At 38.0% G+C, this 27,087-nt stretch overlaps 2 protein-coding genes across 6 annotated transcripts in view; one reads left to right on the top strand and one right to left on the bottom strand.

The window, feature by feature from the left end:
• The window catches only part of Snapc3 (small nuclear RNA activating complex polypeptide 3), a 44,277-nt gene extending 37,001 nt beyond the window's left edge, over window positions 1-7,276 (top strand). Inside the window, exons 8-9 of the mRNA XM_090330017.1 lie at window positions 4,022-4,129; window positions 7,046-7,276. Coding sequence (XP_090186143.1) covers window positions 4,022-4,129; window positions 7,046-7,193 — 256 coding nt within the window. The 3' untranslated portion in view covers window positions 7,194-7,276. The remainder of the gene's footprint in view (window positions 1-4,021; window positions 4,130-7,045) is intronic.
• Window positions 7,277-7,411: 135 nt separating this feature from the next.
• Psip1 (PC4 and SRSF1 interacting protein 1) overlaps window positions 7,412-27,087 on the bottom strand; it is a 51,130-nt gene continuing 31,454 nt past the window's right edge. For 2 of the 5 annotated variants that reach the window (XM_090330020.1, XM_090330019.1), the window contains 8 exons: window positions 23,068-23,296; window positions 21,840-21,958; window positions 18,794-18,849; window positions 18,271-18,341; window positions 17,964-18,065; window positions 17,646-17,859; window positions 15,602-15,713; window positions 13,491-14,253 (listed from right to left, as the gene is read on the bottom strand). In XM_090330020.1, the coding sequence (XP_090186146.1) occupies window positions 14,193-14,253; window positions 15,602-15,713; window positions 17,646-17,859; window positions 17,964-18,065; window positions 18,271-18,341; window positions 18,794-18,849; window positions 21,840-21,958; window positions 23,068-23,296 (964 nt within the window). In that variant the 3' untranslated portion in view covers window positions 13,491-14,192. Of the gene's footprint in view, window positions 8,068-13,490; window positions 14,254-15,601; window positions 15,714-17,645; window positions 17,860-17,963; window positions 18,066-18,270; window positions 18,342-18,793; window positions 18,850-19,944; window positions 20,549-21,839; window positions 21,959-23,067; window positions 23,297-27,087 lie in introns of those variants that run through there. The other 3 variants (XM_090330018.1, XM_090330021.1, XM_090330022.1) reach the window with 3 other exon arrangements.

The raw sequence follows: 27,087 nt of genomic DNA on the forward strand, positions 1-27,087 counted from the left end.
CTCTACCACTGGAGCTTCAGCACCACTTCCAGCTTTTTTCTGTGTATGTGGTACGGAGGAATCGAACCTACGGGTCTTCGTGCATGCTAGGCAAGCACTCTACCACTAGGCCAAAGTCCCGGCCCCATTACTTAGCTTTTTTGTTCAAGTCTTGGGGACTTCTACCAGAGCTGGCTTTCGACTTAGATCATCAGTTTTCAGCCTCCTGAGTAGCTACGATTGTACTGGCACCCAGCCTTCCATTGATGCTTTAACTTATGGTGTCTGCTGTTGAGTCAAAAAAAGTCTAATGAAGAGGTAGGCTTAAGTAGAAGTAGCATTGTCATATTTTAAACATTAACCAAAATCAAAACTATAGTAATTCTGAGTTGGTGATTTAGTTCAGTGGAAGAGCACTTGCCTGGCAAGTGCAACCCTGAGTTCAGTTTTTTGTTTTTTTTTTTTGTTTTTTTTTTATAATTTAATTTTATTTTATTTTTATTTATTGCCAGTTCTGGGCTTGAGCTCAGGGCCTGAGCACTGTCCTTGGACTTTCTCAAGGCTAGAGCTCTACCACTTGAGCCTCAGCACCATTTCCGGCTTTTTTCTGTGTATGTGGTACCTAGGTATCGAACCCGGGTCTTCGTGCATGCTAGGCAAGCACTCTACCACTAGGCCAAACTCCCGGCCCCTGAGTTCAGTCTTAAGCTCTAAAAAAATAAAAAAAATATAAAAATTTATAGTAGTTCTAGCTATATAAGAAAGTTGAGCAGCTAAATTTTAAAAATAAAGTTAAATATAAAAGCATTTATCTGTAAGGGGCTGGGAGTTTGGCCTAGTGGTAGAATGTTTGCCTAGTATGCATGAAGACCCAGGTTTGATTCCTTAGTACTACATACACAGAAAAAGCCAGAAGTGGTGCTGTGGCTCAAGTGGAAGAATGCTAGCCGTGAGCAAAAAGTGTCAAAGGACAGTGCCCAGGCCCTAAGTTCAAGCCCCAGGACTGGCCAAAAAAAAAGCATTTGTCTTTAAGGAACAGGAGGAGGAATAGTGAGGCAAGAGTCAGAGCTTAAACTTCATGTTATGAGGTTGTTTTTTTTTTTTACAGAATTTGTATCTTTGGTAATGTTATTAAAATTTATATGAGCTATTCTCTTTGCTTTTCTCAGGGAATATGCCTACCTCAGCAAACATAAGAGAACGGAGCTAGCATTGTAGCTCAGAAGTAGATTGCTTATTCAGTGTCCATGAAGCCCTAGGGTAGATCCTTAGTGTGGCCGAAAAATAAGCCTGTGTCTTGTAGTGTAGGCATAATGCTATAAACAGTATCATTCTAAGGGTAAAATAGACTTTGATGAGAAATATTTATGGGTGACTTAAACAAGTCATTTTCATTTTTTAGGTAGACTTAATTATGGCATTCTATATTAAAGCATAAAAAGTTTAATCATTTTTTGAGGGGAGAGTCATGGGGCTTGAACTCTGGGCCTGGGCCTTATCCTTGAGCTCTTCAGCTCAAGGTTACCACGCAACTGCAACTGCAACCGCAACCGCAACCACAACCGTTGAGCCACAGCCCCACTTCCTGTTCTCTAGAGATTAATTAGAGATAAGAGTCTCATGTCTTTGTAGTGCCAGGGCAGGCTTTGAACCTTGATCCTCAGATCTCAGACTCCTGAGTAGCTAAGACTACAGGCGTGAGCACCCATGCCTGGCTAGTTTAATCATTTTTATGGCTAAGTGTCATAGTAAGACCGGGGCTTGATCTGTGGACTAAACTGGCCACTTAAAACTCCTTTGTCCTTCTATTGCAGCATCCTGTGATTGCTACATTTTCCTCCAAAAGAAATTAAAACTGTTGGCTGGGAGTTTGGCCTAGTGGTAGAGTATTTGCCTAGTATGCACAAAGACCAGAGTTCAATTCTTCTGTACCACATACATAGAAAAAAGCCATGAGTGGTGCTATGGCCCAAGCTCCAGGACTGGCACAAAAACAAAAAAAGAAAGAGACCTTTATGCCAATATTGAGTCCCTTCATTTTTCAGGTGACTAATATAAATTGGCATATCATGGTTTATGAGATTTGTCTGAAGCAGTGCAGCTTGCTGGTGGCAAAGTCAAAACTGATTTCCACTTTGTACATAGTTTAATTTTCTTATTGTCATTGTGTGAAGCACAGAGGGATTGCTTTTTTTTTTGCCAGTGCTGGTCCTTGAACTCAGGACCTGAGCACTGTCCTTGGGCTTTCTCAAGGCTAAAGCTCTACCACAGCACCATTTCCAGCTTTTTTCTATGTACGTGGTGCTGAGGAATCGAACCCAGGTCTTAGTGCAAGTACCCTACCACTAGGTCAAACTCTGGCCCCCAGAGGGATTGCTTTTTATGAAGTTTCTTAATTTCAGCTGGTGCGGTGGCACGCCTGTAATCCTAGCTACTCTGGGAGGCTGAGATCTGAGGATCAAGGTTCAAAGCTAGCTTGGGCACAAAAGAACCTGAGACTCTTATCTCCAATTAACCTCTAGAAAACAGGAAGTGGGGCTTGGCTCAAGGGTAGGGCAGTAGCCTTGAGCTGAAGAGCTCAGGGACAACACCCAGGCCAAGTTCAAACCCCATGACCCACAAGGAAAAAAAAAAAAAAAAAATTTAAAAAGTTTCAGCTGGGTAGGTGGCTCATGCCTGTAATCCTGGTTGCTCAGGGGGCTGAGATCTGATGATTGGGGTTTCAAGCCAGCTTGGGCATAAAAGTCCCTGTGGATGCTTATCTCCAGTTAACTAGTCAAAAAACTGTAAGTGGAACTGTGGCTCAAAGTGGTAGAGCACAAGCCTTGGGCAAAAGAGCTTCGACAGTGCCCAGGCTCAGCCACACAACCAAAAGAAAAAGAAGAAAAAATTAAAATCCTAACATTTCAGAATTATTACACCTAAAACTAAAATCCTACCAAAAGCCAAATTTGGATTTTTTAATGACTTGGATTCCCTTTTTTTGGGGGGGGGGGGCGTGCGTGGGGCTTGAATTCTGGGCCTGGACACTGTCCCTAAACTCTTCAGCTCAAGGCTAGCGCCCTACCCCTTGAGCCAGTACCATTTCCAGTTTCCTGTCCTGGCTGTTAATTGGAGATAAGAGTCTCATGGACTTTAGTGCCCAGGCTGGCTTTGAGTAGCTAGGATTACAGGTATGAGCCACTGCTCCCTGCTTGACTTAGATTTTTAATAACAGTAACAGTAAAAAACAAAACAAAACAAACACCAACCAACCATTTAAGCTAGGGAAACATCACTGAGTAGTCTGGCTCAAACTATGCTCTATAAGTAAAAGTGCTGAGTGTTACAGGAAGGATTCTCTGATGGAATACACTCAAGAACTGCTGTATACAAGTAGCTCCCTTTTAGAGGGTAACATATTTTAGCATGAGGGATCTGCAAATTCACAGATGAAAGGATATCTGGTATAATCTAAAATATTCTTGGAAGCTGGGCTTATCCTAGCTACTCAAGAGGCTGAGGTCTGAGGATCGTGGTTCAAAGCCAGCCTGGGCACTGAAGTCTGTAATACTCTTATCTCCAATTAACCTCCAGAAAACCAGAAGTGGTGCTGTGGCTCAAGAGTTGGAAGGTAGCCTTGAGCTGAAGAGCCCAATGTTCAAGCCCCATAACTGACAAAAAAAATATTGAGAGAAAGTAGTTTGTATAACACAGCTCAGTCAAACTTGGCATTAACAAGTCAATTTATCTAAATCCTTTGTAACTAAAACTTGAAAATGAAATCTTATGTTCCTATTATTATTATTAGTGGGTCCTGGGGCTCAAACTCTGGGCCTGGGAGCTCTCCCTGAGCTGTTCAGCTCAAAGCTCCCACCCTATGCCTGGGCTTTGTAGTACCCAGCCGGCTTTGAACAGCGACCCTCCTATCTCAGCCTCCTGAGTAGCTAGGACTGGTGGCTCATGCCACCAGTCAGGCTGTGCTCCTGTTATTGAAGTATACATAATATTTTATATATGTTTATACTAAAATATTTTCCATCTATTATCTCACAAATGAAAGGCTTGTACATCATGATGACTGCTTGGATAGGAAACTTTATCCCCTTCTTACGAAAAAGCATTGGCTGTGGACCAGAAAATGTTTTGTGTGTAAAATGTACACAGCCAGGTGAGTGATACCTATTTTTTTGTCTATATTGACTTTGTGCTTTCCTAGCATGCATGAAGACCCAGGTTCAATTCCTACGTACCATATACATAGAAAAAAGGTGGAAGTGTTGCTGAGGCTCGAGTGGTAGAGCGCTAGCCTTGAGAAAGTTCAAGGACAGTGCTCAGGCCCTGAGCTCAAGCCCAAGACTGGCCAAAAAAAGAAAATGATAAAAAGAGCTTTGTTTAATAGGGAAAGCACTAGTCAGCACTAGGCAGAATTAGCATTTTGTTTGAGCTAAGAACTGAACACAGGGTCTCCCATGAGCTCATCCATCTGTGTCCTATCACCAAGCTCAGCTTTACCCCACTAGCAATTTTTGTTGTTTTTCTCCTCCAGTCATAAGGCTGGGACAAACTCAGTACCTGGGCACTGTCCCTAAGCTTTCTTGCATAAGGCTAGTACTCTACCACTTGAGCCGTAGGGCTACTGATTTTCTGGTGGTTAACTGGCAATAAGTCTCAGGGACTTTGTTGCCTGGGCTGGCTTTGAACCTCCATCCTCAGTCTCAGCCTCTTGTGTAGCTAGCATTGCAGGTGAGCCCTGGCTCCTTGCTCCCAGGAGCATGTTTTAGTGAGCAGATATATACACCTTCAAGCACCTCTTGCCTAGTTTCCAGGACCAGCTCTACCATGTAGCTTCTCCTTCATGAAAATATATAGCCTATCATATCCATTGAGGTCAAAATAGTTACAAAAGTTTTTGGCATGGTGTGGTGATACACAGTTCTAACCTAAGTACTTTGAAGCTGAGGCAGGAGAATTAAGCCTTCAAGGATAGCCTTAGGCCACATAAGACTCTTAACTCAGAATTTTTTTTAAAAAAGGATTATGTGTGTGTTTCTATGGTAGAATATTTGCCTAACATGCTCATAATTCAATTGGGTTCAAATTCAATTCTGCCCAAAATTCTGTATGTTTAGATTATTACTGTAAATGTGTGAAAAAAAATTTAAAGCTAGAGCAAAATAATTTAATGTCTTCATTTGGCCTTGGATTAAGGAGAAATAGAAAGCAGCAGTCACAATCCTAGCTAATTGGCAGGCAGTTATCTGGGGTATCAGTTTATGGCCAGCTAAGACGTAAAAGTTTGAGATTCTGCTTGGCAGTAGTGGCTCACACCTGTAATCCTAGCTATTCAGGAAGCTGAGATCTGAGGATCACGGTTCAAAGCCAGCCTGGTCACAGAGTCCTTGAGACTCTTATCTCCAATTAACCACTATAAAACTGGAAATAGCACTGTGGCTAAACTTGTAGAAGGCTAGCCTTAAGCTGAAGAGGTTAGGGACAGTGCCCAGATCTAGAGTTCAAGCCCCAAAACCGACCAAAAAAGAAGAAAAAGGTTTGAGATTCTATCCCTATCAGTGGCTGGGAGAAATAGCTTGTATTTGTTATCCCATCAGTAAGGGAAACAAGTAGGATGATTGCAGTTCAGGTTAGCTTCAGCATAAAGTGAGACCCTCTGTTGAAAACACAAAAAGAGCAGTTGATTGAAGTGGCAGAGCACTGCTTAGCATCCTTGAGATCTTGAGTTCAAATCTCAGTTCTCCCCCCCCCTCAAAAAAAGACAACAACAATGGGCTGGGAGTTTGGCCTAGTGGTAGATTGCTTGCCTAGCATGCACCAAGTCCTGGGTTTGAGTCCCAGTACCACATACATAGAAAAAAGCCTGAAGTGGTGCTGTGGCACAAGCAGTACAGCTCTAGTCTTGAGAAATCTCAAGGACAGTACTCAGGCCGAATTCAAGCTCTAGGACTGGCAAAAAAAACAACAACAACAAAAAAAATAAAACCATAAATCAGTTGAGATTAAAGTGAAAGGTTAGGCTGGGAATATGGCTTAGTGGTAGAGTGTTGCATAATTTGCTTGAAGCCCTGGGTTCACTTCCTCAGTATCACATTAAGACTCAGGTAATAGCTAGCCTTGAGCAAAAGAACCTCAGGACAGTGCCCAGATACCAAGTTCAAGCTGCATGACTGAAAAATCATGAAAGAACATTAAAAAACAAACAGAATACTAAACTGATTGTATATGCCCTATTTCAATTTCTTGGGCCTACACAATCTCAGTTGAATGTTGCCAATATTCCCATTTGTGAACAATTGCAGTATTTTATTATCATTTTTAAGATACATGGTTCCAAGTTAGCAAGCACTGTATTTTACCAGCTTTGAACAATTTAGTACTTGCATTGGTAGCATATATAATAAATTTGGAATAAGGTTATCACAGTCCCTGAACAAGAAACATGCAAATTTATGAATTGTTCCTTTTTTTCTTACTACAATGAGTATGTAGAATAATTAGATACATTTCAAATTAACTAGAATTTGAAAGCTCTCAGAGCTCAGATATGATAAATGGTTAAGGAGACATGAACACTTTATGTGGATCAGTTATCCACTGCAAATGAGTATTAAGATTATTATTCTACTGTCTAAATATTTACAAACATGCATCAATTAAAAATAAAAGAATACTAGGTAGGCATGGTGATATACACATTCTCAGCACTTGGGAAACTCCAGCAAAGTGATCTTGATTTCAGGGCTAACCTTGGCTACCTAGCAACACTTTGTCCCCCAAAGCAAAACAAGCATATGATGAAGAAAGGTATGTAAAGTTAAACATCTAGAAAACATGGTTTTCAAATTGCCTATCAAGAAAAAGAGACTGTGTCAGCAGGGCAAGTATGCCACAGCACAAGTGTGATCTTCTCCTTCCATCTTTAGTTTCCTGTACATATCCTTAAAAAAAAAAATCTTTGACAAAGTGTCTCTTTATTAATAATGAGAATGTTATATTTACATATTACATCATGCTGTAGCATAAACAAATTATAATAATGATGTACCTCTTTTTTAAAAAAAAACTACAGGTGGGTGACGAACAATGACAGTTTTGCGCCAGAGGACCCGTGTTTCTTTTGTGATGTTTGCTTCCGAATGCTCCACTATGATTCAGAAGGCAACAAACTGGGGGAATTCCTTGCTTATCCTTATGTTGATCCTGGAACTTTTAATTAATACAGGGAAAAAAAAACCCCACAAATGTTTGAAATATCACATTTACTATTTATTCCAAATATATTTTTATGTTGTGCTTTTTACTTCAGTTGTTTGTTATGGAGTTATAGAAGTACTTTATACTTTCAAATTATGTATATGGTCAGATACACAACTTCTCATTCTTTTCTCTCAATCCCATTCTTTATTTTTTCTGTATCTTCTTTTTCCCCCCTTGGTTGTTGTGGTTTTGGGGGTTTTTTGCTTTGTTTTTTTTTTCCCCCTGAGAACAGAATACATCAGGTAACAGAAGTATTTTGAAAGAAAAAAATTTTTTTTTGTGTGGGACATGGGGCTTGAACTCCGGGCCTGGGTACTGTCCTTGAGCTCTTCAGCTCAAGGGTACCGCCCTACCTCTAGAGCCACAGTCCCACTTCCCCTTTTCTAGTGATTAATTGGAAATAAGAATCTCATAGTCTTTAGTGCCTAGGCTGGCTTTGAACCACGATCCTTAGATCTCAGCCTCTTGAGTAGCTAGGATTACAGGCAAGAGCCACATTGCCTGGCTTGAAAATTCTTTGAACATTTTTTTTTTTAATTGGTGGTCCTGGGGCTTGAACTCCAGACCTGGGCGCTGTCCCCCAATTTCTTTTACTCAAGGCAAGAGCTCTATCACTTGAGCCACAGTGCCACTTCTGGCTTTTTTAGATAGTTTACTGGAGATAGAGTCTCACGGACTTTCCTGCCTGGACTGGCTTCGAACCACGATCCTCAGATCTCAGCCTCCTGAGTAGCTAGGATTACAGGCATGAGCCCCAGACACCCAGCTTCTTTGAAGAACTTGAGAGCTACACCTTCTACCATGAAGTTTCCAAGGTAAAGATCCTTCAAATATCTGTAGGGAAAATCAGGGAGAAGTTACAAATGAGCAAACTTCATAAATACAAAATTAAGAATGACTACAATCTAATAAGTTCTTGTTATAGGTTATTAAATAGAAATATACTTTTATTTTTTGGGGGTGGGCGGAGGCTGCTAGTCCTGAGGCTTGATTACAGGGTCTAGATGCTATCCCTGAGCTGGATTTCTGTTTTTTTTCCAATTCTGGAGCTTGAACTCAGGGCCTAGGCACTATCTTAGGCACTCTACCACTTGAGACACATGACACTTCTGGCCTTTTCTGTTTGTGGTTGCAAAGATTCAAACCCAGGGCTTCATACATGCTGGGCAGGCACTCTACCACTAGGCCATGCTCCCAGCCCTCCCTGAGCTCTTTTGCTGGAGGCTTATACTCTACCCCTTCGGCCACAGTTCCACTTCCAGCCTTTTTTTTTTAATGTTAACAATAGTCTCACATTTCTTGCCCAGCCTTCTGAGTAGCTAGGATTACAGACATGGGCCACTGGTACCTGGCTACAAATCATTCATAATGAGGCTATGTGCATGGACTATAAATGTAAAAAGATTTTTATGTACTTGGTTATGTGCATGAATGTAAAAAGATTGACATACTTATCATTTCACAGTAGTTTTAAAATGAGGCATTTCTTGGGAACAACTATGAACTGCAAGTGTTATAGTTTACTATTAAAGTGAAAACAGTAACTGATTTTATACTGTCATGAAAGCATGCGGGGTGGGGGAGGTTTTGTGAATTGCTACTTGTTGGTTCATTCATTCTTGAGCAATAATATTGCTAAGTAACTGTCTTGTAAGCAAAAAGAAAAATGTGGGCAGGGAGTTTGGTCTAGTGATAGAGTGCTTGCCTAGCATGCACAATGGCCTGGGTTCAATCCCTTGGTACCACATACATAGAGTAAGCTGAAGGGTGGTAGAGCTTTTAGCCTTGAGAAAGCACAAGGACAGTGCTCAGGCCCTGAGCTCAAGCCGTAGGACTGGCAAAAAAAAAAAAAGGAAAAAAAGAAAAGAAAAACGTTCTAACCCAGCTACTTCATTCTTTTGGGCCTCTTTACATTTATGATAGTTACTCCTTTTTTCTATTAAAAAGGGAACTTTTAAGGTTGGGCGTTTGGCCTAGTGGTAGAGTGCTTGCCTAGCATGCACGAAGATCTGGGTTTGATTCCTTTCATACCACATGACATAGAAAAGCTGGAAGTGGTGCTGTGGCTCAAATGTTAGTCTTGATGAAAGTCCAAGGACAATGCTTTCGCCCTGAGTTCAAGTACCAGGACTGGCAAAAAAAAAAATTTTTTTTTTAATGGGAACTTTTAAATAAACTCCCTGATCAAAATCTTGTGGAAACCGTTTTGGTTATAAAAATTTAGTACATGGGCCAGGAGTTTGTACTACGGGTAGAGTGCTTGCCTAGCATGCACGAAGACCCAGGTTCAATTCCTCGGTACTACATACATAGAAAAAAGCTGGGAGTGGTACTGAGGCTCAAGTGGAAAGCTCTAGCCTTGAGAAAGTCCAAGGACAGTGCTTAGGCCTTGAGCTCAGGCTAGGACTGCCCCCTCCCCCCCAAAAAAATAGTACAACATTAGATAGATTTTAAATGTTCAAGTTTCACTTTTTCTCTTCTAGGTTATATTTATATCCAGCTGAATGCCCTATTTTCTCTGAATGGCAAAAAAAAAAAAATTAAAACAAAATCACGAGTTGTGCGAGATGGCTCACGCCTGTAATCCTAGTTACTCAGGTGGCTGAGATCTGAGGATCAAGATTCAAACCCAGCCCGAGCACAAAAGGACCTAAGACTCCAGTTAACTTCTAGAAAACAGAAAGTGGCGCTTGGCTTGAGGGTAGGATGGTAGCCTTGAGCTGAAGAGCTTAGGGACAGTGCCCAGGCCCAGCGTTCAAGCCCCATGACCCACAAAAAAAACAAAACAACAACAACAAAAAAACCAAACAGGAACTTTTAAGCCAATATTGACAGTAAAGGTGTTTTCATTGACTCAGGTAACAACATCCAGCTAAGTTGGTTGACAAGGAGATGACAAGTTCCTGTTTCTGGTATGTATAGGGGTGTTCACATCCAGTTACTGAATTACTGAATTAACACAGAGGACTAGACACCTCTCCATGGCTGCCTTATATTGTGCCTAAATTTTTATATTCTTGTATCCAATAGTGCTAATACTGATCAAACTAAAAATTCTATTGAAAAATCATAGCCTAAGATGAATGCTCTACCCGAGTCTAGAGGTAAAAACTACTTTTGATTCATTATTAATATTGTATTTCTTATAGATCTTGAAATAATTAGAAGGGTTGATTTACTTTTGATTCATTTTCACTTCTTACAGATTAAATAATCCACTTAGTAAAGACAGAGATCAGATAAAACATTACTAGAATTATTTGTGATTTGAGAATTTGTTCTGATATTTCTTTGGGTTAACATTGTCACCAGTCTCAGAAACCTTTCTATTTCTTGACAAAACTGAAACAAATTACCCACAGTTTGCCCAGTATGTTACTACTAATCGTTTATGGCAGTTGGTATCTTCACCAACCTCAAGTCAAAACAATTTCCTAACTTTGTACATTCTGGAACTATAAAATCCCTAAAGACTATTGAAATACCAACTTCAGTAAACACTTAATGTCTTTTACATGTATTAATTTATTAGAAGTAAAAGCCAATATGAAAAGGTTATGAATTTATCAATGAATACCCTCCATAGTTAGAAGCTAGTTCTTTATGTAACTAATAGCTCACATACAAAAGACAGAGAAAAAAAAAGTAGTAATTCCCTTAAACATCACTTTCAACTTTCAGAATCTTTTAATTAGACTCTATTTTACTGAGGAAAAACCAATCACTTCTAACCTAATTGTTAGAGAATTACACAACACAAAGATAAGCACATTTCCTTCTAGTTGTAGATTCATTTCTTAAGGGCTTAGATAGGTGGGTTTGCTATTTCTGATATATAATGAAGTGCTAGCAGAGCTATAGAAGCCTTTGTTCAGGTACAAGATTTCATGGCAGATCATCTTGCCCTAATATCTTAAACAGGTAAGTTAGTATAAGTAGGAGCATTTTTAGTGTGTGCCAACTACATCACTGAGTTGGCAAAAACAGGGAACATAACAATTATGTGGCTTAAGATACTGGAGCAAGCTTCCAGTCGGGTTCTATGATTCCAGAGGTGCATGTATAATGCCCCCAAACTGCTGTGAAAATGTTCCACAATTCTTTCTGTTCAAAATGTTTTCTAAAATGTTTTTTTTTTTTTTTAATGCACAAAACAAGCTGGGCGTTGGTGACTCATGCCTGTAATCCTACTCAGGAGGCTAAAATCCGAAGATGTAATTGAAATCTCAATGAATTTCTCTCTCTCTTCCACCCCCTTCCCTCTTTTTGTTGGTGTTGGTCCTGGGGCTTAATCTCAGGGACTGAGTGCTGTCCTAGAGCTTTTGTGCTCAAGGCTAGAATTCTTCCACTTGAGAGCCACAGCTCTACTTATGCTTATGGCTTTTTTTTTTTTCCTTTTTTTTTGAATGGTGTGGGAGTTCTTAAGATAAGAGTCGCCAGGAGTTGAGCCTAGTGGTAGAGTGCTTGCCTAGCATGCACGAAGCCCTGGGTTTGATTCCTTAGTACCACACCCACAGAAAAAGCTGGAAGTAGTGCTGTGGCTCAAGTGGCAGACAGAGCTCTACCCTTGAGAAAACCCAAGGACAGTGTTCAGGCTCTGAGGTCAAGCCCCAGGACTGGCCAAAAAAAAAAACCCAACAAACGATGACGGTCTCAAGGACTTTCTTCTGTCCCAGCTAGCTTCAACCTGTGATCTTTTTATCTCAGCCTCCTGAGTAGCTAGGATTACAGGTACGTACCATGTATTCCTGGCTATCCCACTGACTCTTTAACCAAGTATAACAACAAAACTTGGGGGTGGGAGAGGCAGGGGCCAGTCATGGGGCTTGAACTCGGTCTGGGCACTCTACCCAAGCTTTTCTGCTCAAAGCTAGTGCACTACCACAATGGAGGTGAGAATCTCAGGGTCTTTCTTGCCCAGACTGGCTTTGAACCTCAATCCTCATATCTCAGCCTCTTGAGTAGCTAAGATTACAGGAGTGAACCACCTTTGCGCAGCCACACATAACTAAGTAGAACCAATGTTCTTAACGTTCTTAGTGATTATAAAAATGTAAAGCTGAGAATTTATAGTGACTGTGAATCAGACTACGAGCACAATTTCAAATTTTAAAAATTGCAACTATTTCTAGGTGCTAGGGGACTATGTCTGTAATCCTAACTACACAAGATCTGAAGGCCAAGGTTCAAAGCCAGCCTGGACAGCAGTCTATGAGACTCTGACCTCCAGAAAAGTCAGAAAGCTAGCCTTAGAAAAAAACTGCTTACACGCAATGACCAGTACATGAGTTCAAGCCCCATAATCTGCACGGGGGGGGGGGGGGGGGAATGCAAATGTGCTTAAGAAAAAATACATCCCTGGTTAGAGCAAGCACACATAAATGATCACAATGCTACTAATCCTCTCGGAACATTGTTTGCTTTTGGGTAAGCCGTCATTCACTTGGATTATAGAAGAAGGGACAATGTGAACAAAAATGAAAAATATCTCCTTTATAATCCTTAGCATACTGTATCTCTAAACAGCAGTTCATTAAGAACTTGTTTCCTCAGCAAACGAAAATGCAAGAATAATTTACTGCTTGATAGAAAAATTCTTTAATCAAAACAAGTTTACAGATCAACACTATGGCTTAACTAGAATAAAATTGTGTATGTATAATAGAGTTCGTGCAAAACACTAGTTTTGTTGTTACGATCTCTCAAAAGCAAACTCCAATTTTATCAATTCAAAGTTTGGGTGTCAATAAAAACAATTATCCTCAGTCAAAAGCATAATAAATGTCACAAACATTTCTCATATAGTTTCAAAATAAGAACTTAATACCCAAAGTATTTTAGATATGCCGTTTTTTAATCGTAAATTTTGCATTAACATTGGTTCACTGTGCTTGAGTTCATATTCCTAAATATGATGTACTACCCTTAGAGTAACTGTTTCTACCTTTTGTAAGCCTCACGTGTATAAAAATTAAATACCAATTCCCTTCTAATATAGCCATGTTTCCAATAAGTTACTTAACATAGCACTTTACCACTTAACCATCAGGGATTGACTTTCTTTCCAATTAAAAATGACTTTGTGACTTCCTTAATGAGTGTTATTTTTTTTAATTAGTAACTTAAAAAGGTATTTTCAAAAAGGAACTTTCTTCATTTTCAATCGTTGCTTCTATGGCTTGTCTGGTTGAACTCTAAAGCCAGTTTCACCCATATATATATATATATATGGAGATATATATATATACATATATATATATAGAGAGACACACACACACACACACACACACACACACACACACACACACAGTTTGTTCACTGTAGGAAATTTATGTGATGTCACTGAATTCCTAGCCACAGAACTAAAATACCTTCTGAAGTTGACTTCAGTAGTCATACAAAAGAGTATATAGACCATACATTGCTACAAAAGCAAGCAAATGTTGACTAAAATTAACTTCTGATAAAGGAGAGACTGAATACTTGTATAGAAGTAACATTTTATCCAACCATAAAAATGCTCAACTTCTACAAAACTCACACAGTGAAAAGACAGTCTGATAAATCCAAGTTTGTAAAAACTGCACAAAACCCATCATATCTGGGAAAAGAGGAACGATTTATACAAGTAGCAGTTTAAAAATGTTCTACTATCTATTACACATTAACATAAACACACTAATTGAAAATATGCTACAACCATGTCTGGAAAAGCAGTTTAACATTTTCTAAAGTGGATTTCCCCCCCACATTTACTGTATAATGGAATTGTTAATACTGCACAAATACAATCAGCAATGTTTAATTACTTTTAAACCAAGATAAGGGATCTTCTCCCTCAAAACTTAAGTATTAAACATCAAAACTATGCTTACAAAATTTAAAACTTTGAGCAGTCTAAATATTTCAAATGAAAACTATTACAAACTTCTCAAATGTCCTTTATACTCCAGGTCAACCTAGTTATCTAGTGTCGAATCCTTCATTGATAGTTCAGTCTCTCTTTCTTCTCCAGATGGCCTAAAGGAGGGGAAAAGGTGTGAATACTTACAAAAACAAAACTATTACATATGTGTATTCTATCTTTAAAATCAGAAAAGTACCCCTCATTCAAAATTTTGTTTTACTGTGTTTTATCTTCTGAAAATAATACACAGATCAAGAAAAATAACAGAAAAGAATCATGCTTTTTAATAGATCATCTATGCTACCAACATTAAACAATAAAAATGGAGAATAGCCAGGTGTGGGTGCCTTACACCTGTAATTCTAGGTATTGAAGAAGCTGAGATCTGAGGATCATGGTTCAAAGCCAGACTAGGCACTAAAGACTGGGCTCTTATCTCCAGCTAACCACCAGAAAACAGGAAATGGTGCTGTGGCTAAGCTGAAGAGCTCAGGATAGCGCCTAGGCCCAGAGTTCAAGCCCCAGACCAACAAAAAAAACAAAGATTTCCCTTGATTTCAGAATTATAGAAGATACTCTATTTCAAGTACTTGAACAAACTAAGGTTACATTTTCATAGCTAGTTATTTACATATTATAGTATAAAAGTCAATCTTTAATATATTTCCTCATAATTCAGTGAACTCTGAAAGTCAAGTTTCCATTTTAAAAAAAATTAAGAGTAAATTTTCTTTTTTTGGGGGGGGGGGTGGAGGGTTTGACCAATTTTGGGGCTTTAACTCGGCCTGGGCACTGTCCCTGAGCTTTTTGTTGTTGTTGTTCAAGGCTAGCACACTTACCTTCATTTCTGGGGTTTGGTTTTTTGTGTGCGTGATTGGATATGCTGGATCCTGACTAGCTAGGACTGTAAGTGTGAGCTACCAGCAGCATCCAGCTAAAGTAATTTTTAAATATTTTTTGTGGGCTGTGGGAGCTTGAAGTCAAGAGTCTGAGCACTGTCACTGAGCTTTTTCACTCAACACTAGTGCTCTACCACTTTTAGCCACAATGTCACTTCTGGTTTTCTGATGATTAGTTGGACTTTCCAGCCCAGGCTGGCTTTGAACCTCAATGCTCAGATCTGACTCATGAGTAGCTAGGACTATTGGCATGAGCCATTGGTGGCAGCTTAAAGCAACTGTTCTTAAATTGAATTGCTACCTAGCACTATTTCCTTGAATATAGTGGCAAATTAAATGGTTGGTATTCTTGCCTTTACTGAATTTATTGATTTATATTTTAAATATAACAGCTATGGGGGAGTATATTCTATGGTTAGACCACTAGTCTAACTGTTGTTAAGATCCTGGATTTGATCACCAGCTCTATAAATGTAGCCCTCTACAAATAACCTTGGAGCGGTATTATGACTAAATAGGTAAATGAGAAACTGACAAAAGATCCACTCAGGTATGTTCTCACTTTTTTTTACTGCTGGCCTCTTGGTTGTCCTTGTTTTCTTCATTGCTATCTCCATTGTGTTGCAGTTGATTACTGTCTTGAACATCAGATCCTCCATTTACAGTCTTTGAACCTTTAGAAGAAACCAATGGAAAAGACATTACTTTTCAAATGTACTCTAGAAAGTGTTATAGTAAAGCCATTTGAGTTTCTAATACTAAATATTTGGTAACACTTTTTAACATGTGAAACTGCTTAAGGCAGTCCTATTTTTTCCCAGTTAATTTTTATTACTATTATTATTATCATTATTATTATAGAGCTGTACAAAGGGGTTTCAATTCCATGTCAGGTAATGAATATCATGCTTCGGGGACAATGTCGCCCCTCCCATCCTTTTTTCTCCATGGTCTCCCTCCCACTCCTGTCCATCAGTTGCACAATTCATATTTTACATAATGCAAAGCATAGGAAAGCATTTGTGCACCCTGCCTCCCTTCAGTCTTGTGCCCCTCTTGATGCCATTTCAACACAGGAATACTGTTTTGCCACCAGGCACTGGTGGCTTGTGCCTGTAATCTTAGCCACTCAGAAGGCTAAGATCTGAGGATCTTGGTTGGAAGCCAACCCAGCAGCAAAGTTGGTAATATTCTCCAATTAATCACACAAAAAGCTGGATGCTGTGGCCTAGTGGCAGAGTGCTTGCCTACTAGCAAGCATGAAGCCCTGGTGTCAATTCCTTAGTGTACCACATACACAGAAAAAGCTAGAAATGGCACTATGGCTCAAGTGGTAGAGTGCTAGCCTTCAGAAAGCCCAAGGACACTGCCCAGGCCCTGAGTTCAAGCCACAGGACTGGTAAAGAATCTTATTAACATGGAATTAGTAGTGCTGATATGATACTATGGTTCCAGTTTTAGACTCCATTATAATTATGTACAGGTTAAATATACATATTCAAAATGCTTAGCCAGAAGTGTTTAGGATGGCTAAATATAGGATGGTGAAATAATAGGATTTGGAGAGATAATTTAAACTTTCATGTGTGTGTGTGTGTGTGTGTGTGTGTGTGTTCATCTATCTGTGTGTGCTGGGCTTGAACTCACTCAAAGCCTGGATGCTGTCCCTGAACTTTTGTCTTCAAGAAAGTGATGGCGAATCAGTTTTATATACTGAACCATCAGAAAGCAAAGATGTATTCAGTCATCTCACCACCCATGTGGGTAACCTACCTATATTTATCCATACAGAAGTATTAGCTTAAAAAAATTACAAAATCCATTGGTATTGTGAAAAACTAAGGTATTGCGGATGACAAAGCAGCACAGTAACATCACATCAGTGACAAATAACAGTAACAGCCCTGATGCTACATTTTGGTTACTCTCCTTTTTGTTGGTTAGAAGGTTCAGAAACAGTTTAGGGAGCAAATATGTGGTTCTCTAGGGATGATGAAGCATTCTGTTGGATGGGTTTTTAAAGATTTCCTCCAGAGAAGCTAACAGTGATTTTGTTGAGGTTTCTTGTACAACTAACAAGATTTCTTGTACCATAATGAATGTATGTTGTTCATCATTAAGCTACCACATTTTCACTGTCTACAGGCACTTTCTCTTCAGTATTACCATCTCCACTTTCACTATTACCTTCATTTAGAACTATTTGACTATTTCAAGGTCATGAATGCATGATAGAGCATCATTACATGAATATTAAGTTCCTTCAAAATCCACTTCTTTCAGCTTACTGGCACATGCGGAAGGTATATTCTTTTCTTTTTTTTTCCCCCTGTCCTGGGACTTGGAACTCTTGGCCTGGGCACTGTGCTTGGACACTTTTTGCTCAAGGCTAGCCCTCTGTCCATTGAGCCACAGCACCACTCTCAGCTTTTTCTGTGTATATGGTGCCAAGTAATCAAACCCAGGGCTTTGTACATACTAGGCAAGCATTCTACTACTAGGACACACTCTTAGCCCTGATATATTCTTTGGACATGTTATCAAAACCATTTTTAAAAGCACTCTTCACAGTGTAAAACCTAGCTTCAAAAGTTATTAACACATACCTGTTTGTTCCTTTTCAACCTTTTTGTTTGGCCCTTTCTTTCCTTGGTCTTTGGTTTTATTTGCTTCCTCGTGCTGTCTTTGTTCAGCAAGAGATTTATTCAGCACTTGTGTGATGACAGAATCTCCTTCACCAACCAAAAACATGTTCTTAAACTTGTTATACAACATTGTAGACTTTTCCATAATAACTTGGCTAACTTTGAATCGTCGTATCTGAGAAAATAATAAATATTCATGATTGTTTTTCCTAATCAGTTTATCTGTACTTTTGAAGGGATAAGAAAAAGTTCAGAAATTTATGAGCTGACATCACTTACTTTTTTCAGTGTTGTAATCATCTCTGTATGTTTCTGAGCTTGTTGCATTGTGACCTGAAGTGAAGCAAGTTCATCCAAGGCTTCAATGCATCTGTTCACATCCTTTAGGCAAAATAGAAATGTCATAACTGTTGATTACCCCAGTCTATATGTAATCTATTTTTGAAGTTTGATAAATTCTCAAGTCAGTACAGATGACCAGTCATTATCTCTTTTATATTAAAGTTGCATATTTGTAAAATCATGTAAGAAGGTAATAGAAAACTATAAAGCGGCACTGTAGTTCTAAGTAAGGTTAAGCACTTACAAGATTATCGATTTTGAGTGAATTTTTAATTTCAGCATGTATCCTTTGAAGTCGGGAATCCATTGATGTTTCTATAAATTTAAGTATGTGAAAATAAGTAAATAGTTTTTCCCAAACCAGTATTTGTTTAGTCTCAGCAAAACTTAATGCAAAGAAAAATTTCTAGTAATCTTTACTAAACATCTTCTCTTTTGAATACAATGGAACTTGATAAGTTAAAAGCTCAAAATTTCCTTGTAGCTCCAATAATGAACCCCTCAGTCCAAAATATATTTTGCTTTACCTTATATATAAGTTGAAGGAATTTGTATCGGCAATTACAAAATTCTAGCTTTAAGCAAACATTGAAATATAAAATCTTTAAATCAAGTTCCCCTGATTATAAAAGTTCAATTTATGTAAGCCATTAGGATTTGAAATATTGTGTATTTGTATAGAACACAAAATGAGACTTAAGTTCAAAACCCAATAAAAGTTGTGAATGTCTATATTCTTATGTATCTTAGAAAGTGAAATAACTAACCTCGTTTCTTCTCCACTTTCTTAACTTCTGGCTTCTTTCCTTCATCTTTATTCTGCCTATCAAATGTTAACACAAATATTTCAAAACAATGGAACCCTGTATTTGTTATTACCAATTTCCATAAAAATTACTAAATGCCTATTTATCCTTGTATCAATGTAAAAAAAAAAAATCTGTGAACTAGTATCCTAGACCTCAGCAAAATTACTAGTTTTCCGAATTATGTGTTAGCATAAAAATAAGTAAAATCTGAACATTTAAATTATTCTCTTAAGTTTTAATAGCACTAGGGTTTGAACTCGGCTTTGTGTTTACTAGGCAGGTGGTCTACCACTTAAGCCATGCCTCTGGCTCTTTTTCCTGTGTTGATTGTTTTGGAAATAAGGTCTCAATCCATACTCCCACCCCAGCCCTCAGCTGGCATGAACCACACTTTCTGTAGTGGGGATGACAGCTACATGTGACCACACCCAGCTTTTTTTACTTTTTTTTTTTTTGGCTAGGAGTGGCCTAGAACCTTGACCCTCCCAGTCTCGGCTTCTCAGGTATCTGGGATGACAGGTATGAAATACTACGTGTAGCTACTCAAATGAGCTTTCACATGTTGCCTATGCAGGCACACATTAAACTGAGATCCTCCCTATATCTGCCTCCTAATTTGCAAAGTTTACATGTGTGAGCCACTTGTGTCCAGAGAATAGTTTTTCAGTGACAATGCAAAATGATTTTGAAGTTATCAGAGTGGTATTTTCTTGCCAACATTATGTGTAATTAAAAGTTTAGTTTCAGGATCACTAGATAGCTCTGTTAAGAAAATACCTACAAACAAAATTATTTTAAAAAGGTCAAAACTGACCAACTCAGTTACTTTCTGTACACTTAAAGGACAGTAGTATGAGGGGTTTTGAACTTAGCTTCAATATTAGCTATATTACATTAAGATCATAGTGTAATTTTTTTAAATAACAGCAAGGACAGGTCAACCAATTAAATGACAATCACTACCATTTACATACCATTTCACAAATGAAAAGGTACTATTTTACTGTAAATCACAAAAATCACCATTTAAAATACCATAGCTTGGAGTTCAGGCCATATTATGAACCAATTAAAATAGACAAGAACAAAAAAAATACCTAAAAATCAGGTTTTTTTTTAAAAAAAAACTTTATTTTAAAATTTTGGTTACAGTTTCATATTGTATTAACACGTCTACTGGTTAACCTCTCAGGATTTAAAAAAAAAAAAAAACAAGATTCTAAAGAAGTAAACAACAAAGAAATGTCAAGGAAAGGGCACAACTGCCCCATTCTTAGGGATGAATAGCTATTCCAGTTTAATGCCTAGCTCCAAAACCAAATGAATTTTTATATTTTCTAAATGAAATATAATATACAACCACCAACTTTATCTACACTTACAACTTCCAAACACAAAGCTTCATCTTAAGCTTGGTTTAAAAAAAAAAAAAAAAGGAATGATGGCCAACCTTAATATGTAGTGTGTACCTTACAGGAAATTTTGTTAACAATCATAACACAGTAATAATGCCATTAATAGTGAAGTCCTCAATTTAGAATCTGGAACATTCTTCCATCAAGGGGGGGGAGGGGGAAATTCAGTCCAATGAGTCTGTCTCAAGATCTTCATCTCTGGTTTGCTCCACTTGTATTCTCTTTTCAGTTACTGGATTAATGCTTTGAGCCCAAAATGAGATATATTTTTTATTACTGTAGATTACATGTTGTTTGGCTGGGAATACAATACAATAAACTTTATTTTGCATAATGCATTTCACACAAGATGCATCTGAAATGCTTTACAGAGCAAAACTGTCCAAGTACAAAGTTTTGTAATAACAGGAGAAGGAAAGAAAACACAAATATTAGAATTCGAGAAAGTCACATTGGAGGACATTTAAAAGAAACTGAAATACATAAAAGAAAACTGAGATACTGAAGGAAGATTGGGCTAGATTTGCTAAGCAACAACTAATTTTGGGAGCACAATTAATTTAAAAGCAATAAACAATCCAACAACTTTTCAGTGGAAAGATAGAAACGGACAGGTAACAAAAAACTAATAACATATAAAGTAGTCCAAATCTAACATTATTGGGAGTAACATTTCTGAGCTTTAATTTTCAATTACTCCCTCAAATAGCTAAAAATTCTTATATATATCCTCCAACCAACTAGGGAGCAGTCAATGTACTTGGCTTTTGGCATAAGGATGCATTATATAAAGAAAAACAAAATGATTATTGGAGCTTCAGTAGTCTTCATTATCTCAGCGAGACCTAGCATTTATTTTTTAAATTACCTCCACTAAATAAGAACAAAAAAGTAAAGTTTGATCAGAGTGGAAGACACTTCACAGGGGAAGTATTTTAGAGAAAGAACTCAGAAATGACAGTATAAAGTAGGAAAACGTAATAAAAAGACATGAAGTCTAATCATTTTCATTGCTATCACTTTTCTATTAAATTATATAATAAAGGGGAAAGAAATTCTCCATAGTAAGTATATACTGTTCTCTAAGTATCAAAAGGGTGGAAAATTAAGAGCTTGATTTATATTGCACACATCAAACGCAAACCTTACAAAATACTTTCTGATTTAGTTTTACTGACTTTCTGGGCTTCCAGCTGTGCTTCTGTGTTTTGCTGGTCTTTAGGGGTAGGCTTGCTAGTGGTATGACCAAAAAAGAGTATTTCCTGTCTCCTTTCTCCACCACCATTATCATCTCCCCACTCTTGCTATATGCAATATATTATACAAACAGCAAAGGATAATCACATTTTCTGCAAAACACCAAGTTAAAAAACTATACTTCAAATTAAAAAAAAAAAGTTCACTGCCTCAGTGAATTTCATCCTCAGAAAACAATGAAGCCTGAACTATATCATATGTGTAAGCTTTTTCTAACATGGGAAAGTTTACTTTAAAAGGCTTCAAAAACCTCTGCAAAATGAAAGTCCACTATTTAATAAAATCATGCTAACCTTTAGAACACAAATTTTAGAAAATAAAAAAATACTTACTGCTCTGTTTCCATTTGTTCCTCTTGCTTGCGTTTTCGATCTGCTGCTTCTTTCTCATGTTGGCCTTTCAGCAGATTCCTCCTGTGAGCAGTCTGAAAATTTCTTCCACCCTTTCTCTTCTGTTTTATTTGAGAATTGGGATTTCGTTAAGTACTCAATCAGTGACTCACAGCGCTATTTAAAACTCTGAGAGGGGGGTGATTTTTAGGGAGGAATACTTTCATGACTATAGAAATAAGTCAACTTCTTGCTTGATCATATATGTGATGCCTTTAAAGTACAGCAGACTATCTGACCGCAGTGATTTTAATGAGTAAGCATACTACTCAGCTAAAATTTTTGATTTCTAAAATATTAAGAAATGAGACAAAAATGAGAAAGGGAATGATGCAGTAAGGGGCTGAATGGTCCAGGTGACTCAACTGAGCATTGTACACATAGACATAGACATATTTAATTGAAACCCCCTTGCACAACTATGTGTATGTATACACACATATACATACATATACACAAATATATGTGTATATGTGATTTGGACCTATACATTGTGAAGGTTATGCACAAAATTGGAGTTTTTTTATATTAAAAAGACCTATAGCTTTTGTTTTTGTTGGTCATGTAACTCAAAGCCTGGGTACTGTCCTTGAGCTTTTTCAAAGTTAGTGCTCAACCACTTTGAGCCATAACTCCACTTCTGGTTTTCTGGTGGTGAATTGAGTCTCATAGACTTTCTTGCCCAGGGTAGCTTTGAACCTCCATCCTTGGATCTCAGCCTCCTGAGGAGCTAGGATTACATGCATGAGCCACCAGCACCTAGATGACACTGCTTTAGTAACATTTCTGAATAGCATAACAGAAATTAAGGCTTGAGGTATAGCTAGCAAATGCAGGGTCATGAGTTCAAACCCTTTACAAAGTACAATAATCTACATAAATACATCTTTTAACCTGTTGTCTTGGTCATAAACAAGTTGACTTGGCTCTGATATCTTCAGTTAAGTAGGTTATTGGAGGAAAGATTTCCGAATCATTACTGTGGAGGGCTAAGTTACATTCAGAATCAAATATAAAGGAAAAGTTAAAAAGTATTAATATTTATTGGAAGTATATTCAGAAATTTTAAAAACCTAGTTAACTTTTACAAAATATTAAAGGGTAAAGATTAAAAACTGCATCAGAAACCAAAATTTAAAACAAAATTTTATATGGCATATAAATATTCTACCTTTTCACCTTCTTGATCATCTCCTTCTTCTTCAGAATCAGATGTTGAAGTAACGCCTGTTTTAGCTAAATTTTTCCTTTTTGATTCAACTTCTTTCTTTCCTTCCTTTTTGTCTGGTTCTTTTCTTGGTTTATCTTCTTCCTTCTGTCCTTCTTCATCCTTTTTAAGCTGCTTCTTAGGAGGTTTTTCCTCTTGCCCCTTTTTCTTACTTTTGTCTTCCTCAGTGACCCTATTTTTTAAATAAGTTCAACAAGGGAAAATGAGGTTTTTTTAGTGAGCTTTTATGTGCCATAACTTGTAATTCATCTACATTCTAATCTTCAAGTCTTTCAGATTAAAATGAATTATAGCAATACTGCTATATGTAAAAGCAAATCAAACACATTCATGGTAAAATGGTATCTTACCATATCACAAAAGAATTCTGTAACAAAATATCCTCCAGTGGCCCTACGTTAACAGAAACAGAATTCTCCATTTTCCAAGCTTCTTTTAATGTGATTCCTTTTTTCGGAAAAATATTAATTATTAGCTATATGCACCAGGAACTGTTTTTAACCCTGGGATACAGCAGTACAAAAAATGTTCTTTTGGGGCTGGAAACTAAAACCAGGGTCTTGTATATGCTAGGCATATATGCTTCCACTAAGACTCACCCCTAGCTCTACTTTACAGAGTTACATTATACTTATATGTACAAGTGAGTATTGCTTTACAAGCTGGGAGAAAATTTAAAAACTCTAAAAGTGAAATTTAACACAGCTATCTTGAAATTCAAAGAAATACTCAGGATGTTTTGTTTTGAGTTACTAGGACTTGAAGTCAGGGCCTCACATTTGTTAGAATCATACTCTACCATTTCAGGAACACCTTCAGCTCTCAAAGCAATAGTCTTAAGCATATAATGGTAAATACATAGCATGTTTGTTTAAGCATAGTATCTAACAGCTATGAGTGGACTAGCATCCAAGTATTCCATGAGCACTAAATTTCATAAACATCATTTTAACAAAATCAAATCACTGACTTACTTTAGTATCATAATTACTGCTATGCAACTCTTTGAACAGCAGATACAGCTCTAGGAGCATCAAATGAACTACATGCTAACATATCTATGGCATTTACATACATGTAGTTCCTTTATACACATTTCAACTTAATTCCTTTTCTTTAACTGACCACAGAATTTTAATTGAGATTTCCACAAATTAAACCATTAAACCAATAAATTTAAGAGCTGTTAGGGACCTCCTGTCATTCAGTCCAGTTGTGTACATACTTGAAAAATTAGAAAATGAAGTTGCAGAAATTGTATAATAAGCATAATATCTTTATTTACAAGCCTGTTGAATGCACTTGATGTGATATCTAGTGGGTGCGGGGACCAAACCCAAGATGCCTGGTGTATGCCTGACAAGCATTCAGCATTCTAGCATTGGACTAGGTGACCATATTTTTTAAAGCGTAAGTCTAAGCCAGAGGCCAGTGACTCCTATCTGTAATCCTATTTTGGAGGCTGAAACTTGAAGATTGCAGTTTGAATTAAGTCCAGGCAAGAAAGGACTTAAGAGACTCTGCTCGCCAATTAAATCCTCATGGCCTCCAAAAAAAAAGCCTGGAAGCTGAGCTGTAGCTCAATGGTAGAATGCTAGCCTTGAGCACAAAAGCTCAGGAAGAATGCCCAGACCCTGAGTTTAAGCCCAAAGGATTTCCCCACACCCCCACCCTACCCTAAAATAGAAATTTAGATATGGAAAAGATCTTTAAAATTATAATGCCTATACACTAGAATATATAGCATTTTAAAAGTGAACTTTAGGCCAGTGTGTAGGCCTATATCTGAAGCTGGAGAAGAGCTCATTGTTATAGGACATGTTTCAACAGGTATGAGTTGGCATTGGGTTTGATCCTCAGGCTACCAAAACAGAGATTAAGCTAGGTGTGATGGTAGGTGCTTGTAGTCCCAGCTAGTCCAGGTGAATTGAGGCAGGATCACGTGTACCCAGGAGTTAGGGATCAGCCCGGGCAACATAAAACCTATCATAAGATCATAAGAAAAGGGATTTTTTTCTTCAAGGTCTTACAAACAGTATTAAAACAAATATATCATCACCTGCTTTTCCAAATGATCCTTCTTGCCACACCTTCCCTTAATTAAAGACTAATGAAAATTTCTCTTTTCATTAGTTTAGGTGATATTAATTAATAAAAAAAACTAATTTGATTACATCAATTTAAAAGCAAATCCAGGGGCCGGGAGTTTGGCCTAGTGGTAGAGTGCTTGCCTAGCATGCACGAAGACCCGGGTTCGATTCCTCAGTACCACATACATAGAAAAAAGCTAGAAATGGTGCTGAGGCTCAAGTGGTAGAGCTGTGGCCTTGAGAAAGTCCAAGGACAGTGCTCAGACCCTGAGCTCAAGACCAGGACTGGCAGAAAATAAATAAAATAAATAAATAAATAAAAGCAAATCCAAACACAACCCCCAAGATTTCCATGCCACCAGAATTCAGTGACTCACATCAGCAACCTTGCTACCCAGGAGGCTGAGATCTGAGGATTATGGTTTGAAACAAGCCAGGCAGGAAAGCCATAACACTCCTTATCTCCAACTAAGCGTCAAAAAAAGCTGGAAGTGGAGCTGGCAAATGGCAGAGTGCTAGCTTTGAGCAAATATGCCCAAAGACAATGCCGAGGCCCTGCGTTTAAGCCCTAGGACATCTTTCAACACACCCAAAGATCTCAATAGCTTAAAACCAATATTCCTCACTTTCTGAATATAGATTTTTACTCTACTTAGATAGGGCCCAAATTTACAATCAATAGTAACTATGGTCAACACTGACATATATCCAACCTGCATATATCCAATCTACATTATAAGACATAGTGTTGTGAGCTATTGGATTTTAGGGTTATCTACAGTCTAAACAAAAATCTCACTTAATAGGGCCTGTAATCTTCGGCTACTTGAGGTTGTGACAGGATTCTGGTTTTAGGCCAGCCAGAATAAAAGTAAAAGAGAAATCATAAGGGCCAGGAGTTTGGCCTAGTGATAGTGCTTGCCTAGCATACACAAAGACCAGGATTCAATTACTCAATACCACATACATAGAAAAAAAGCTGGAAGTGGTGTTATGTATGGCTCAAGTGGTAAGAGTTATAGCCTTAAGAAAAGTCCAATGCATTTGAAATACGATGTAAAAATCAATGTTAATAAATTCTTACATAAAACAAAAGGGAGATACTTAAAAAAAAAAGAAAGAAAAGTCCAAGGACGGTGCTCAGGTCCTGAGTTCAAGCCCCACAACTGGCAGAGAGGGGTGGGAGGGAGAGCCCCTATCACAAAAATAAGGGCCTAACTGCTCAGAAAGCTAAGATCTGAAGACTGCAGTTCAAAGTCAAATCCAGGGCAGAAAAGTTTGAGAGACTCATCTCTAATTATCTACCAAAAAGCCAGAAGTGGTAGAGTACCAGCCTTGAGTAACAGTACAAAAAAAAAAAAATTTGTTAAAATTTAAAACAAAAGTAATCCTATAATTCTAGCTGAGACAAAAATGTAAGACTTTACTCTCAGAAAACAATTAAAGCAAAAGCCCTAAGGCTGGGGCTGGGAGTTTGGCCTAGTGGTAAGAGTGCTTGCCTAGCATGCACGAAGACCCGGGTTCAATTCTTTGGTATTCCACATACATAGCAAAAAGCCGGAAGTGGTGCTGAGGCTCAAGTAGTAGAGTGCTAGCCTTGAGAAAGTCCAAGGACAGTGCTCAAGCCCTGAGCCCAAGCCCAGGACTGGCAAAAAAAAAAAAAAAGAAAAAGAAAAAGAAAAAGCCAGAAGTGGTGGTGTGGCTCAAGTGGTAGAATGCTAGCCTTGAGAAAGCCTAAGGACAATGCTCAGGCCCTGAGCTCAAGCCACAGGACTGCCAAAAAAAAAAAGCCCTAAGGCTAAGGCTCAAATGGAAAAGTAGAAGACTAACAGGAGGGGGTCCTGAGTTCAAGCCCCAGTAACACAAAATACTC

The sequence above is a fragment of the Megascapheus bottae genome, chromosome 3 (genome assembly GCF_031878675.1).
Source record: "Megascapheus bottae isolate mThoBot1 chromosome 3, mThoBot2.hap1, whole genome shotgun sequence".
NCBI classification, from domain to species: Eukaryota; Metazoa; Chordata; class Mammalia; order Rodentia; family Geomyidae; genus Megascapheus; species Megascapheus bottae.